This window comes from Palaemon carinicauda, chromosome 21 (genome assembly GCF_036898095.1).
Source record: "Palaemon carinicauda isolate YSFRI2023 chromosome 21, ASM3689809v2, whole genome shotgun sequence".
Lineage (NCBI taxonomy): Eukaryota > Metazoa > Arthropoda > Malacostraca > Decapoda > Palaemonidae > Palaemon > Palaemon carinicauda.
This window is the reverse complement of record NC_090745.1, coordinates 115,500,643-115,517,785: the sequence shown is the minus strand read 5'-3', so window position 1 is coordinate 115,517,785 and position 17,143 is coordinate 115,500,643. Positions and strand designations below refer to the sequence as shown.

Below are 17,143 nucleotides of genomic sequence, written 5' to 3'. Positions count from 1 at the left end.
ATTAAGGGCGACGTTAGCCAGAGGGGGAGATGGATTACTTAACGTCATTACAGCAAGTGCGTGATTACAGATTATTCGGAGGGAGACCGGATTTAATCATAGGCAAGTCTGGAGGATTTCTTCCAACTTGCTAATGAGGGGTAATGCTTATGTTACAAGATGCGCTTAATCATTACAGAGAATCCTTCGCCGTTGTATTTTAGAATTGGGTAGAATTACCGCATTATGCAACCCGAATAGTCTGAAATAACATAGGTAAAATTGATGAAAGGCTTCTGGAGAAAACACGGTAATACAGACAAGGGAAATATAGATAACGGAATAAATGTTGAGTGGCCTGGACCGGAATAGTTGAGAGATGCAGGAAATAATTCTTATTTGTATTGGCATTGCAATAAACTACGGCATTGCAAAAATGGCGGAACTCGACCGCATTGCAAAAATGGCGGGTGGCATTTCAATAAACTATCGCATTGCAAAAATGGCGGGTGGCATTGTAATAAACTCTATCGCAATGCAAAAATGGCGGGTGGCATTGCAATAAACTCTGTCGCATTGCAAAAATGACGGGTGGCATTGCAATAAACTCGACCGCATTGCAAAAATGGCGATGCGGTTTATCTGAGTCCCAGAGATTGAGAATAATTTTTTGGTTTCGGTAAAAACACAACTTTCCCATGGCCAAAGAATCTTAAAAAGAAACGGTAGCCGGGTAATAAAGTATCATTTAGGTAATGAAGTTAAATTGAACACAATTAGCCAACCATTGCGAATGTCCAGTAGGTAGTCCAGAAAACAGGAGATAAAAAAAAGAAAAAAAAAAAAAGTCTTGGAAGAGCAAATTATTTTCTTTCCGTTTTCTTTGGCGAAAAATTCACTGGAGCGGATACTCAAGCATTTCCTTCCGTGCTGGTCTCGGGGAAATAGATCCGAAGCGTACCGAAGTGAGACGGTAAATCCTTTGAGCCTTTTTCATCAATGGTAAATCGAACGATGGCCAGCGCACCTTAAATTAATTGGATTACTCAAAGCGTAACTCGGATATCAAGGATAAATTGGATTTTCGTGTTAAGGATCTGAGAAGATACGAAGTTTAATTGTTACGGTGGGTTTAGGTTGAGTAAATGTCGCCGTTTTCGTCCTTATAAAAGCTTTTGACAAAGTCGTTTTTCTTTTCTCTTTTTTTAGCATGAGCATTTTATTCTAAAAATTTCCAAGTTTTCTACATTAAAAAAATCTTACATTCATTTTTTTGAAAAGCAAAGAAAAAAAATGCTTCAAAGCTTCAAATTCTAATTGGTTGATACTGTCTGTGGGAAGCTCTACCCAATTTGTAGAAGTTTAGAAATCCTGCCTTATAAATATTCGTATACAACCGCCAAGCGAATATTGAATACTAATTGATAACGTTTATGCAAATTCTGAACATAATGTTCAATGTCATATGGGTTTAGTTACTAACCGACTCGTGCCTTTGTATTACCACTATGAGTGTTATGGGAGTTAACAGGCAAGAAGAATGCATTAAAAGTGTGAGAACTTATCGCAAGAAAGCGTAAACTCTTGTAACAAGCGGTCATAATTCCTGAAGGCAATGGTGACCGAGGTTTGTAATTTAAATTGTAAAAAAAAAAAAAAAAAAAAAAAAAAAAACCCGAATAGTAAAGTCTTTGGCCTCGCTTTGTCATAATCTTCATTTTAATGATACAGGCCTATATGGTTTTGGAAGAGGAGCTTTTCTCAATATTGGGAGGATTATAATAGAAAAAAAAGTTTTTTAAGTTTTAGATTATGTAAAATATTCATGACTGAGGCCTTGGTAGATGAAATTATCAAGCAACACGTTTAACATTGTTATATTTACTTATGGTCTTCAGTGAAACTTTCTATGATATCTACTTGAAAAGAGAACACTTAAATTATATTAAGTTACGAGGTGTTCATCGCTTGGTCAGTTGGATACGCATTTAGTGTAGCAATTTTGGGGATGTTTTAAACGATATTCATTTCGTACTTAGAGGCGAGTTTATTGTGTACGCATTTGAGGGCTAATTCTCGTTGATAAATTTCAAACCAGTAAATTGAATCCATTTCTCCGAGTATTTTTCAGAATTTAGCTACCAGAATTTTATAAATTTCAAGTCAGTAAACTGAATCCATTTCTCTTGATAATTTTTCATAATCTAGCCACCAGAATTTTATAAATTACAAGGCAGTAAATTGAATCCATTTCTCCGAGTATTTTTTAGAATTTAGCTACCAGAATTTTATAAATTTCAAGCCAATATATTGAATCCATATCTGTTGAGTATTCTTCATAATTTAGCAACCAAAATTTTATAAATTACAAGCCAGAAAATGGAATACATTTCTGTGTATTTTTCGTAATTTAGCTACCAGAACTTTTTAAATTTCAAGCCAGTATATTGAATCCATTTCTCTTGATAATTTTTCATAATCTAGCAACCAGAATTTTATAAATTACAAGCCAGTAAATTGAATACATTTCTCTTTATTTTTCATAATTTAGCTACCAGAATTTTATAAATTTCAAGCCAGTATATTGAATCCATTTCTCTTGATAATTTTTCAGAATTTAGCTACCAGAATTTTATAAATTTCAAGCCAATATATTGAATCCATCTCTCTTGAGTATTTTTCATAATTTAGCAACCAGAATTTTATAAATTTCAAGCCAATATATTGAATCCATTTCTGAGCATTTTTCATAATTTAGCAACCAGAATTTTATGAATTACAAGGCAGTAAACTGAATCCATTTCTCTTGATAATTTTTCATAATCTAGCAACCAGAATTTTATAAATTTCAAGCCTGCAAATTGAATACATTTCTGTGTATTTTTGATAATTTAGCTACCAGAATTTTATAAATTTCAAGCCAATATATTGAATCCATTTCTAAGTATTTTTCATAATTTAGCAACCAGAATTTTATAAATTTCAAGCCAGTATATTGAATCCATTTCTCTTGAGTATTTTTAATAATTTAGCAACCAGAATTTTTCTGTAAATCACTATAGATATATTTAATGGAATAAACGAGCTATTTCATAAAGTAAATTGCACGAATATAAGAAGCCTATACGGGGAACGAATAAGCAAACAATAGCCAGAAAAATGAACCTTGGAAAAGGCGTGATTGTGGTGTAAATCAAAACCTAGGGGGACTGGAGAAACGCTATCTCCCACAGGTGTGATTGACTCGAAAGTGTTTAAACGTTTGTCCAATCCATTTAAGCCTCCCTCTTTTTTTTTCACTGGGTAAAGAATCGACCACAATCATACCTCAGCCGGCATGAAGTCTGGCCAATTATGTCCACAACGGTTATCTGTCTTTGATCACGTGCTTGGGCAATAGCCAAATCCTCAGCCATCTTGCCACCCCCCCCCCCACCCTACACACGAAGGTGTTGACCCTTCTACCTACATTTAACCAATAGCCGTTTTAGACACTTAACACGAATGTAGGCTTCATGCACCAGAGGCAGCATAGCTAAAATCCGTCCCGCTTTTCCTCCTCTCTCCCTTTTTCATCTCTTGGGCTTTCTGACATTGCCAATTTTCATGTTCTTCGACACTAAAGACGTTTGCGAGGCCGCCGATCGTCAACAGGGTCTTCAAAACTTGGCGTTTAATTATACCCAATTAGGTTTTTAAGATGTCACAAAATGAGTTTCTCTCGTGACTGTATATTAGTCGAAAAGTCTTTAACTCTTTAAAGAGGCCATCCGCTTTAACTTTAACTTATTACAGTAAATGTGAACATCTATACATCAAAATTGTGTGTAAACGGAGAGAGAGAGAGAGAGAGAGAGAGAGAGAGAGAGAGAGAGAGAGAGAGAGAGAGAGAGAGAGTGTGATTATCTATGGATCGAAATTGTTTAAAAGTGAGAGAGAGAGAGAGAGAGAGAGAGAGAGAGAGAGAGAGAGAGAGAGAGAGAGAGAGAGAGAGAGATGTGATCATCTATGGATCGAAATTGGGTGTAAACGAGAGAGAGAGAGAGAGAGAGAGAGAGAGAGAGAGAGAGAGAGAGAGAGAGAGAGAGAGAGAGAGAGAGAGAGTCATCTGCGTGGTGTTTGGATAGCGTTCCCAGGTGGCCCCAAGATATATGTCAGCCTTGTGTGTGAAGATCACAAAAAAAAAAATCTACACGAAAGCTATGTGGAGGTGATGAATAGGAAATAATAGTTACTAAAGATCGTGTGTAGAAAGTTATCTTGAGAATTTATGGGAACCTTTGCGCAATGTAGGACTGCATTACATTTTATAGATTGTTAATTAACTAACAATGCAATGTCATTTTTTTTTGTCGAGGTATAGGCTGGAAAATAAAGCACCCGTCTCTCTCATCCTTTGATTAGATATATTTTTAATTATGAAAAAATGTTATTGCGATTAAATACATTCCTTGCTTATCTTAAGAATTTATGAGAATCGTGAAATGTAATACCTCATAATTTGTAGAATTTCAATCAACTAACAATGCAATGTCTTGTTTTTTGTCGAGATATAGGCTGGAGAATAAAGCTCCCCTCGCTCAAATCCATTGATTAGATATTATATATTATATATTTAAAATGTTATTGTGATTAATTACATTCCTTGCTGATGCCATTCCAAGTGCTGTTAATTTTGCTCATGCTTTTCTTTGGCAACATTGTTCAAACTTTAAATATCGTTTGTTATAATTTCTTTACTTATCTAAACGGTTGTTTTCATATTTTAGCTTTTTCATTTTTGTTTGTTTGTTATAGAAACAACATCAGAAAGCCTTTCTCCATACGACCAAGTTAAAAGCCATTAGTTCGATGTTATATTTTCTCATGAGTGAATGATGAATAAGTCAATAGTTAAAGCAGGTAAAGAAAAATTGAGAACAACTTAATCATCCTGGAACTTAATTTTTCGCTAATTTCTCAAACATTTAGTTGTGTTTTTCATCTTGCATCCAGTTTATGTGAATATTAATTAAAAAGTGAAGAAAAACATTGCAATAATCTGGCAAACTCCTAAAGGACCTACATATGAAGAGTTTCTGTCTTATATGAAATCCCCCTCCATTATTCGAATGTAAATTTTTATATAAAATGTCTACGTTTCATGCGAGTATCCGGGACTTCTAAAGGAAATGACTATAATGATTTTTTTTATTCATGGTGTTAATAACCCCTTCGCTTTATGATAATATTATGGATCAGTGATTGCCTAGTTATTTTTCTATAGACCATAGGGGACTGAGGTGAGCTGCAGTTTACCCAAGACGAAGCACAAGAACCCAGAAGTGTGGGCATGAGTGTATGAAAATTGATCAATAGAAAATGACTAATTAGGTTCGTGTCTCATCTTAGTACTAATTGAAACTAAGATAAAAACATAAGAAGGGCACCAGTAAACAAAGCCAGTGATTAGTCTGGAAAATGATGTGCTGTACATGTTTTAATTACCAGTAACTACCATGGCATTTCCGGGATGCGTGTCAACATTCGGAGAGATTGGGGTATACCACCCAGTTAAATAGAAAGTTTTAATTATCAGTAACTATAACTGTTAATAATTTGCTTCGAATTAGTATCGAAATATAACGAGCGAAGGTAAAACTAATCTTAAGGGAATCAGTATATCTAATTGGCGAATTTTAACAAGAACAGACTTAGTATACTAATTTTCCATTTTGCTTTCGTATATACTGTTTACGAAAATGAAGAGTAACGAGACGCGGTATCTCGGAACTGCTATAGAAACATAATAGGCCTTTTTTTCTACGATAGCAAGTTAAAAATTTTTTGTTCTATAATATTTTCTCATTAATGAATAATGAACAATAACAGTCAGCAGTTATGCAGACGAAAAAAAAAATTGATAGGCCTTTTTTCTATGATAGCAAGTTGAAAAATTTTTGTTCTCTAATATTTTCTCATCAATGAATAACGAACGATAACAGTCAACAGTTAAGCAGATAAAAAGAATTAACTTATTCTGGAATATCTGGAATTCAAGATTTTTTTTTCTGTTTTTTGTTTTACTGAAAGAATTAACTTATTCTGGAATATCTGGAATTCGATATATTTATTTATTTTTTTTTTTTTTACTGAAAGAATTAACTTATTCTGAAATATCTGGAATTCAAGTTTTTTTTTTTTTTTTTTTTTTTTTTTTTTTTTTTTTTTTTTTTTTTTTTTTTATTATACTGTATTGGCTCCAGCATCAATAACTTACTCACCTGGATACATATCGGCGTTGGAAGAGAAGAGGACGCATAGTCCAGTCTCGTAATTGACGGCCATACAAGAGGAGTTTTTCCTGCACATATCGATGCAGTCCGTCAGCATGAGCGTGCCCGGCTGCGAGTCGAGCATGTCTGCGGGCGCCGAGTAAACAAACCCGGTCACAAGTTCAAACGACACCTGCAAGGCCAAGGACGAGAAATGTTATGGCTACCTGTTGTGTCATTTATATCTTTTTTATTTTGATTGGCAAGTGTTAAGACTAAAATTACTTTTATTTCATTCGAACATAATCTACGTTTAAGAGAGATTTCCATGTCACCCCTTTATGGACGACAGGTGTCTGGGAGTGCGAAAACGGTCAACTGTATAGTTGAATATTTGACCGGTCTCGCGCTCCCAGACACCTGTCGTCCAGAAAGGTGTGGAGTATAAATCTCTCTCAAACACCCTGACATCCACAAACTTATATGAGTGACTGTCATAATTTCCTATGTAGCTGAAGACCCAAGTACTATAGTAAATGTTTATAAACTCAAATGATTAAATTTTAAATTAATTATTGGCAAGAATAGGAATACTAACTATTAACCATAATACGTATACCTAATGTCCTAGGTAGCTGAACGCCAAAGTACTATAGAAAATGTTTATAAACTCGTATGATTAAACTTTAAAGTTAATTATTGGCAGGTATAGGGATACTAACTATTAATTATAATACGTGTACCTAATTTCCTGAGTAGCTGAACGCCAATTTACTCCAGAAAATGTTTATGAACATGATTGAACCATTTAGATAAAATTTGACTAAACTCAAATAAAACCGAGACACAAACTGACCTTATCCGACGGGCATCCTAGTTGAGGGTTCGTGGATTCGAATCCGAGGTCAAAAATAGGAGGTCCTGCCGTTACAGGCTGCGGAAGGTCGGTTTCCTGGGCGTAGGTTGCCGTCAGCACGCCCACGAGGAAGACGGCCAGGTACGGCGCTACTCTGAAGGGCAACATCTTCACGACTACTAGCATACACACCTGCGGAAGATGGAGATATTGGATGGTTAATAGTTTGTACATGAAGAAGACTTTTAAAGCATTGATGAGAGAAAGCATTGAAGACTTTTAAAGCATTGATGAGAGAAAGCATTAACACTAAAGTGCATTATTAATGTTTCTTATCAGTAGAGCTTAAGGCGCTTTTGAATTTCTTTCTAGTTATCAGATTATCCAAAAATATTGATATTGAAGCCTCTTTTAAAATGATTTTCCTGGAGTTAAATTTGCAAACAATATTGGTATTAATAAAGCATAATTTTCTCAACCATCTCCTCTATTTTATCTACATTATTATTATTATTTATTGCCTCAGCCCTAGTTGGAAAAGCCGGATGCTGTAAGCCCAGGGGCTTCAACAGGGAAAATAGCCCGGTAAGGAAAGGAAACAAGGAAAAATAAACTATTTTAAGAACAGTAGCAACACTAAAATAAGTATATCCTATATATATTATAGGGGATAGATGCCTAAAATTCAATGATTTATAAGATTTCTTATATTTTCATATATTTTGATGATAATGAAGAGAGTAGTAATGCTAATATAGTCGAACGACTTGAAGACCTTAATGGATCGTTCTTCGTAGTAAGCAGTAAGAAAGGTCGTTAAAAGATTTGATTACCATCACGTCTAGAATCATACACACGAGCTCGTTAAAAGCTAATTACGCTGCAAAAGATATTATAATTATACCATTGCATTCCGAACTGCCTCTCCCAGACCACGTTTGGAATGCGAGTTATTTGCTTGTGCAGTCATTAATAAAACCCTGCTGTCTTTGGGAACGCATTGTTTGTGTGCTTGTGAAATCGAAATTAGGAAGTTGAGGAGCTAACTTTGGTTCATTTGCACTGTTAAAAATTTCCATTAAAACGGTAAATGCCGGACAACATTTATTCCAGGATTTTTACCGTTTCAAAAACGGATATATTGACGTAAAGGAGTGATATTACGGTCACCAACCCGTAAAAGATAATAACAAAGTACGGTAAAAATTTCGATGTTCAGTATTTTACTGAAATAGGACTGAGAACAGTATATTTTTTACGGAGAATTTCCGATTGAAATTACGGTTTTTTTTAGCAGTTTGTAACTGGTGGACGTTAGAAAAAATATCTGGTACAAAAACCACAATTTTAGATGAAGTGAGATAGAATATTATTGTGAAATTCCAGATAACATTAACAAATTGGCAAAATGGAAAGGCATTTTTTCCTTTTTCAAGTATACGAAAAACGTCCCCCCCCCCATCCACCAAAAAATAAATCTTCGAGTCTTCGATGTCCATCAATGTGAGTTGAAGGTCCTGTACGTTCTTCGCTTGTTTTTCCATCAAATCTCAATAGCATTTCTACCAGAACCCAGAATGACAGATGACAGATGACAGTGTCGTCTTATATGCACCGAAAAGATTTCAATTATTTTTCCTGTCAATTCGAAACACACAGTAACATATAAATGGAAAGAAAACTGTATTGAACGAAACACTAAAATAATTCAATCTTTAACTGAGAAACCTCACTAGAATTATAACTGAACTTGAAATGGAACTGAGAGGCATCACTTTGTTTTGTCTGGATGACAAAGACGCCTGGAAAAGCCATCAATCTTACGAGATCTCTTAAATCATTGTACCTGAAGCCTTTGTTGTGGCTTAGATATAACCAAAGCCAGAAATCGCAATTTTCATCTCTCACAAATAGGAACTGACAGATCCTTTGGGGGAAATCAATAGCCTGGAGGCCTGTGATTTATGTCTGATCAATGCAACATTGACGTTGAACGCATCTTTGAAATCTAAATCAGAAAGGAAAAGACAATTGCTGATTTAAAGGTTTAAAGGCCCCTCATGAATGACAGAGGCAAGGGACAGTGACATTGCCCTATCAAGCAGGACAATGCCCTAGAGACTGACCATATCACATATGATCAGCGCCCGAAGCCCCCTCTCCACCCATGCTAGGACCAAGGAAGGCCAGGCAATGGTTGTTGATGACTCGGCAGATAGACCTTTAATCTCCCTCAAATCCCGTATCCTTAGCTCACAAGGATAGTGAGGTGGGAGTATCCAAAGGAACTAACGAGTTTGAGCGGGATTAGAACCCAAGTCTGACAATCACCAGGCTAGGACGCTACCACCAGGCCACCGCAACCTCAAGATGAGTGCGTGCATCGGGAATACATAAAGAGAAGGAAAATGAAAAAAACAAAAAAAAGAAAAACGATTTTAACATTACGAGGAAATCACCGAGACGCTGAGGAATATGAATTGGCCATGAAAAGGACAAAGACACTGTTTTTTTGTGATTTTTTTTTATATTTGTTAATTTTTATGCCAAGGAGGAACAAATACTGCACTGGCATGCTATCACGGAATCTCATCTCCCAGACATGCACGCATGCGCAAAGGCTCCTGTTATTTGCCTTGAAAAATAATGGATAAAACAGGTGCTTGCACAAGAATGTTAATATCTGGTTAAGAATATATATATATATATATATATATATATATATATATATATATATATATATATATATATATATCACCTTCGCTGGCGTTTCTAAGCGCACGCACTCTATACAAGCATGCAAGCTCTAAATACATCTGCGTTAAATTTTGGACTTGAATAGAAGCAATTCATTGATATCATGGCCGGGAAAACTTTCGTTTTAAAATGGTTTTTACGAGTATTTGATCACACCAATTGAACTAGGCCGGTTTTTACGAGCATTTGATCACACTAATTGAACTAGGCTGGTTTTTCACAAATATTTGATCACACCAATTGAACTAGGCTGGTTTTTACGAATATTTGATCACAGCAATTGAACTACGATGGTTTTTACGAGCATTTGATCACACTAATTGAACTCGGCTGGTTTTTCACAAATATTTGATCACACCAATTGAACAAGGCCGGTTTTTACGAATATTTGATCACAGCAATTGAACTATGATGGTTTTTACGAGCATTTGATCACACTAATTGAACTAGGCCGGCTTTTACGAATATTTGATCACACCAATTGAACTAGGCCGGTATTTACGAATATTTGATCACACCATTTGAACTAGGCCTTTAATATTTCGTTAACACTATCTTGAACTCTTCATAGGTAGACGCGCGTTTTTTAGGCCAACGACTGAGAAGCGTTCTGTCTTAAAATTAATCTTTCAAGAACGTTTGATCATTTCTTAAAAATTACTTTCCATGTCTTGTTAACAACGACTTGCATTCGTCATTGATATTGAAATTATAATTTCTAGGTTACCGACTGGGAAAATCTTTGATTTCGAAAAAAGGAAAGTATTTTAAAGTTTCGAAAAAAAAAGGAAAGCGTTTTATAAAAAAAACATTTGCCAACGTCTTTTGAAACAGATTTTCAGGCCTCATCGGCATCAAATTAGACCTCCATCTTCTTCTTCTTCTTCTTCTTCTTCTTCTTCTTCTTCTTCTTCTTCTTCTTCTTCTTCTTCTTCTTCTTCTTCTTCTTCTTCTTCTTCTTCTTCTTCTTCTTCTTCTTCTTCTTCTTCTTCGCTCCGTCTGGCGCCACTAATATTGAAATTATAATTTCTATGTCACCAACTGGGAAAATCTTTGATTTCGAAAAAAGGAAAGTATTTTTAAAAAGTTTCGAAAAAAAAGGAAAGCGTTTTAAAAAAAACATTTGCCAACGTCCTTTGAAACAGATTTTCAGTCCTCATCGGCCTCAAATTAGACCTCCATCTTCTTCTTCTTCTAAGTATTTTAAAAAGTTTCGAAAAAAAGGAAAGCGTTTTAAAAAAAAAACATTTGCCAACGTCTTTTGAAACAGATTTTCAGGCCTCATCGGCCTCAAATTAGACCTCCTTCTTCTTTTTCTTCTTCTTCGGTCCGTCTGGCGCCACTTCACACGTCCAGCGATCGGTGATTGGCATCTGGTCTATAGCTGGATCCCGTAATTCGAATCGGTCACTACATTTCGTGAGTGGCAGTGAACTGAGGTAGAGAAGTTCGTATTATCGTGAGACTTGCTAACCTCGATGTTCAGTCATCGTTGGTAATTTGTTTCTATATTTTTTTTTTGTATTTTTGATTTATAGAAATATAAAATTACGTTTGTTGCTCCTTGAATGAGAGTACGCTTTGTTTTATCAAAAAGATAATTAATGCTAGTAATGGCAATAGGCTGTTTTGGGTGTTCAGTCATCGTTGGTAATTTGTTTCTATATTTTTTTGTATTTTTCATTTATAAAAATATAAAATTACGTTTATTGCTCCTTGAATGAGAGTACGCTTTGTTTTATCAATAAAGGTATTAATGCTAGTAATGGCAATAGGCTGTTTTATTTCGATAGGAAAAATTAATATCTTGAACGTCACAAGACTTTTTCATTGCATGATATTAGATTCAATGACGTCAGTTGCTGATTTTTTTTTATGAGAAATAATGTAATGCTTTTAAAAAAATTTCCAATTGCTAAATCGTACCAGAAAACTTCTTAAATATTGAACATGAACTTTGTAAGGAAATTTGTTCATCAAAAAGTTAAATAAACATTGTTTATTATCGCACATTCCACAACAACTTATTTTTCTCCATAGAAATCACATCACAACATTAGTAAGTAAAGGTAGTGGGCTTCAAGGTGGACTCTCTCTCTCTCTCTCTCTCTCTCTCTCTCTCTCTCTCTCTCTCTCTCTCTCTCTCTCTCTCTCTCTCTCTCTCTCTCTTATTGTTGTTCCACTGACCATAAAACCACCACATTCTTAAAAAGAGATAAAACATTAAATGTTTTATTTATTTGTCCTGGTAGTATTGTTTTTATTACTTGAGGATTAACAAAAACATTATTAAATGTGAGTATCTAGAAATAGGTATATTGGACACAAATACACTCTACGTGTGTGTATATGTTATGTGTTCACGTGGCAATTATATATATATATATATATATATATATATATGTGTGTGTGTATATATATATATATATATATATATATATATATATATATATATATATATATATATATATATAGTTTGTGTGTTTATATTTACATTTATATATAAATATATACTGTACAGTATATATATGTATATGTATGTATATGTATGTATATATATATATATATATATATATATATATATATATATATGTGTGTGTGTGTGTGTGTGCGTGTGTGTGTGTGACAATACCAAACTAAATCTAATAAACTTTATAAAAAGAAAATTAGGGTTAATGAGGTATAGGAAAAAATAATTGTCTTTTCTATCGCGTGAGAAATTAGGTGTTAAATGTATTAGAGACACGTAGTGAAGCAAATCAGATATCGGTCTGCAACTCGTAAAAATATAACGAATGATGTAATTTCCGTTGATGGGCTGATGAGTCCGTGGATCGTCCTCACTGAAGAATGTGAGACTGAAACAGGTGGTAAAGAAAACTATTTCTTCAATAAGATACTTTCTTCGATAAGATACTTTCTTCGATAAGATACTTTCTTTGATAAGATAATTTCTTCACTAAGACAATTTCTTCAATAAGACACTTTCTTCAATAAGGCAAGTTCTTCAATGAGACTTTCTTCAATAAGACAATTGCTTCAATAAGGCAATTGCTTCAATAAGGCAATTGCTTCAATAAGACAATTGCTTCAATCAATAAGACAATTGCTTCAATAAGACAATTTCTTCAATAAGGCACCTTCTTCAATACGGCAATTTCTTCAATAAGACACATCCTTCTGTAAGTCTGTTCTTCAATAAGGCAAGTAAGTATGTTCTTCAAAAAGACAATTTCTTCAAAAAGACAATTTCTTCAATAAGGCAAGTTCTTCAATAAGACAATTTGTTGTAAACTAAGTCTTCGTTGGAAAAGAAGAACTAAGGCCGTTGAAATTTCAAGACAAATCTTCAACAAGACAATTTCTTATGAACTAAGTCTTCGTTGGAAAAGAAAACACAAAGCCGATGAAAAATTCAAGACAATTACTTCACTTCTCTCTTTCGTTAGACAAGAAACTGAGAAGAAATTGAAATAATTGAGGTAGATTAAAGAGAGACTTTCTTATAGAACACAAGAGTTAAATATACCCAGTTCATAACGGCATATTGGAGCACGAAGAAATGCCTGATTGATCCTAACAAGAATTATAATGGGATTGACCACAACAAATTAGCAAAAACATTCTTTGTGCACTGCTGGTCGGCGTTGGGACGTTACAGTGATACAGGGTTTGTTACAGTTTCCATTTCACGAAGGTCATGCCCTGAACTCTCTGACTTTGATCCCTTGATTACAGAGAAGTCGAAATAGACTGGGTTTTTTTTTATCTTTTTTATAGTCAAGGAAAGAAGTTCAAAGCGAATTGGTGTAGACCGCCTATCCTCTCTAAGATATGTGGTACTTTTAATTTATCTCTCTCTCTCTCTCTCTCTCTGACAGGGACACCCAAAGGACGCGAATGAGTCATGTGTGAAGGACAAACACTCGGAATAACAGGATAAATTAGATCAGCGCCATCTGTTGGGAGTTGACCACAGCAAACTATGCACGTCTTTCTTTTATGTGGATGAGAGAGAGAGAGAGAGAGAGAGAGAGAGAGAGAGAGAGAGAGAGAGAGAGAGAGTTTATAGTGAATATTACAAGAGACAGAGTTTACATTTATGTTGGTGAAATACATTAAAACGAGAGAGAGAGAGAGAGAGAGAGAGAGAGAGAGAGAGAGAGAGAGAGAGAGAGAGAGAGAGAGAGAGAGAGAGAGAGTACAACGAGGTAACAACGCTTCTCCTCAAAAACGTCCCCCCCCCAAATAAGCAGTATGGTGGGAACGTTCATGTCAGTGACTCCTGAAGACTCAGGTTTTCGGGTTAGCCTTTTGTTCTATCACCATGACAGCTACATATCTCATGTGACTGTATAGTGTATTGTTTAATTGGGTTTAGGTTTTTAGTCTTTAGTTTAAAGTTCTTTTTTTTTTTCAATATTTCATTTGTTTTTATATTCGAGATTTTTTTTTTTTTTTTATTATTAACTCATCTGTTTTCATGGTTTCCTTTTTTCGGGTGAATCCTTTGAAAACGATTGGTTTTTATCATGTTACCTCTTGGACGTGGTCAGGTTTTGAAACAACAGCAACAACAACAACAACAACAACAATAACAACAACAACAATTAATATCTTGTCTTATCTAGTCGAATACTAATTCATTTCAAGATTACGTACTCCATAGCAGGAAATAATTTTTCCTTTTACCAAGTAGGAATGAAACTATCATCAATCAAGGGCCAGAGGCCTTCAATTAGCCAATTACATTAGGGTAGATACTATTAGCAAGGGAGATCAGAATTTAAGACTTGTTGAGAACCATTAGCAGAGATAAAGAAAATATATCTATTTTACGATGACCCGAAGTACCTAATTTCACGTACTGCCGCAAGGGGGAAAGGATACATATTTCATAACACATATTTTAGCAGTTATTGAGGATTCTTGTCATAAATATAGATGAGGGAAGTTGTAAATTTCAATTTGGCATTATTGCCCTTACAAGTTTCTCCGGCTTGCTATTCGCATCTCGTGCGTAAGTATAGTTTGCGGTATATAATTGGTAATTGATGTGGGATGAAGGCGTCTTTTTTCGAGAGATTGGCTTCTCTCGGAATAAAAACAAGATATCAGTTTTGAAGGAAGGCCTCGATGGAGTTCGTTGGTTTGTTACAGTTAATAGTGTTCCTTAAGTTTACAATTTAACGTTTTTGCGTTATCGTAAATTTACAATTTAACGTTTTTGCGTTATCGTAAATTTACAATTTAACGTTTTTGCATTATCGTAAATTTACAATTTAACGTTTTTGCGTTATCGTAAATTTACAATTTAACGTTTTTGCATTATCATAAATTTACAATTTAACGTTTTTGCGTTATCGTAAATTTACAATTTAACGTTTTTGCGTTATCGTAAATTTACAATTTAACGTTTTTGCGTTATCATAAGAGAAAAATTTCCTATTTTTGTATCCGATAGAAGCCAGGCTTAATTCTCTATTAATTCTGATAGAAGCGACCTTGTTCTACAACCAAGGATGTTAATGCTATGGTTTTTAAAGGCCCCTCATAAATGACAGAGGCAAGGGGCGGTGATATTGCCTTATCAAGCAGGATAATGCCCTAGAGACTGACCATATATACATATGATGAGCGCACAAGCCCCCTCTCCACCCAAGCAAGGACCAAGGCTGGCCAGACAGTGGCTGCTGGTGACTCATCAGATAGACCTATTGTCTCCCTCAAATACTGCATCCTTAGCTCACTAAGATAGTGAGGGTACGGCGACCAAAGGAACCAGTAAGTTTGAGCGGGACTCGAATCCCAGTCAGGCGATCACCAGTCGGGGACGTTACCACATAGGCCACAACAATATCAGTTATCAAAAAAGAAAAAAAAATCTATCCAATCTTCTTCTCTTTTACATATCCAATCTTCTCCTGTCTAACCTATCCAATCTTCTGTTTAACATATCCAATCTTCTTCTCTTTTACATATCCAATCTTCTCCTGTCTAACCTATCCAATCTTCTGTTTAACATATCCAATCTTCTTCTCTTTTACATATCCAATCTTCTGTTTAACCTATCCAATCCTCGTCCGTGTGACAGAAATTAGTGGAGAGAATTGCATACAAATGGCTAGGCAGACAGGAGACCACAAAGCCGACAGCTGGGGGAACGCTTCAGTTGTGTCTCCTGTTATTATCCTGAGAATGTGCTTCGGCAAATACCTGGAGAGTATCCTACCGCTTCTGCTAATTTTTTTTTTCCTCGAGAAAAATTATCATAATTGATAATTCCCATCAGCGATGATTTAAGGGGTGGTTGAGTCTGCATATTCATTAACCAGCAAGTGGTTTCTGATACATTTGTTAGAATTGAAGCGAGAGAGAGAGAGAGAGAGAGAGAGAGAGAGAGAGAGAGAGAGAGAGAGAGAGAGAGAGTTACAAGGATTTTGGATCTCATACTTTTTATTCCATACGCGGAGACTCCATTTGTTCTGAGAGAGAGAGAGAGAGAGAGAGAGAGAGAGAGAGAGAGAGAGAGAGAGAGAGAGACCTAGCTAGTTAGTTAGTTAGTTATAAGGAGTATCAAGGATATTATGTCGCAAAGGCTTTTGAGTCCATTCGTGGAGACTCCATTTGCACTTGGAGAGAGAGAGAGAGAGAGAGAGAGAGAGAGAGAGAGAGAGAGAGAGAGAGCTCTGGATCTTGGTTTGGGTTTCCGGTGTGAGTGGAATCCTTTTCCCAGTTTGTGTGTTTTGTCGAGTCGTTGGTCGTAACCACCTTCACTTTTGTCTCAATAGGAATTCCTTTCCCTCATTAAATTTTAACTCTTTTCTTTTGTATCTAATATATATGCCGCCGTAAGGCTACAGGCTCCTTCAAAATGTTTGTCGATGTCAGGATGCTAGAGAACTTCAAATCATTCATTCATTCATTCAAAAAGTTTGTTTATGAAAAAATATATTTTCTTGATTTGAAGAATCAAAAACTCTTTTACTTTACTAACTTTTGTATGTTTTATTTATTTGGTGGAATCTCTTGAAATCTACGTTTAGGCATCTCAAGCTTCTCTAAACTGTTGATCGTGCTTACAGTGTTCCTGTCTGTATGTGACTTTAGAAGGCTTCAGGAGGATTTAAGTAAGGATTTAAGTAATTAAATCCTCCTCCACTTATCAAGACTTTTCCTATTGCGTGAAGCTGTGGTTCTGTGTCCAATGTATGATGCTAACCAAGTCTAATTTCCTTTTCATCATAATACAACAGATTGGCTCGTCTGATTTAGTGGTAAATCGCATTTAAAAAAA

At 35.2% G+C, this 17,143-nt stretch overlaps 1 protein-coding gene across 1 annotated transcript in view; it reads right to left on the bottom strand.

Annotated features, from left to right (window-relative positions):
- Nucleotides 1-17,143, bottom strand: part of LOC137615426 (uncharacterized) — a 48,703-nt gene that overhangs the window by 21,717 nt on the left and 9,843 nt on the right. Inside the window, exons 2-3 of the mRNA XM_068345295.1 lie at nucleotides 7,090-7,281; nucleotides 6,243-6,426 (exon numbers count right to left, since the gene is read on the bottom strand). Coding sequence (XP_068201396.1) covers nucleotides 6,243-6,426; nucleotides 7,090-7,275 — 370 coding nt within the window. The 5' untranslated portion in view covers nucleotides 7,276-7,281. The remainder of the gene's footprint in view (nucleotides 1-6,242; nucleotides 6,427-7,089; nucleotides 7,282-17,143) is intronic.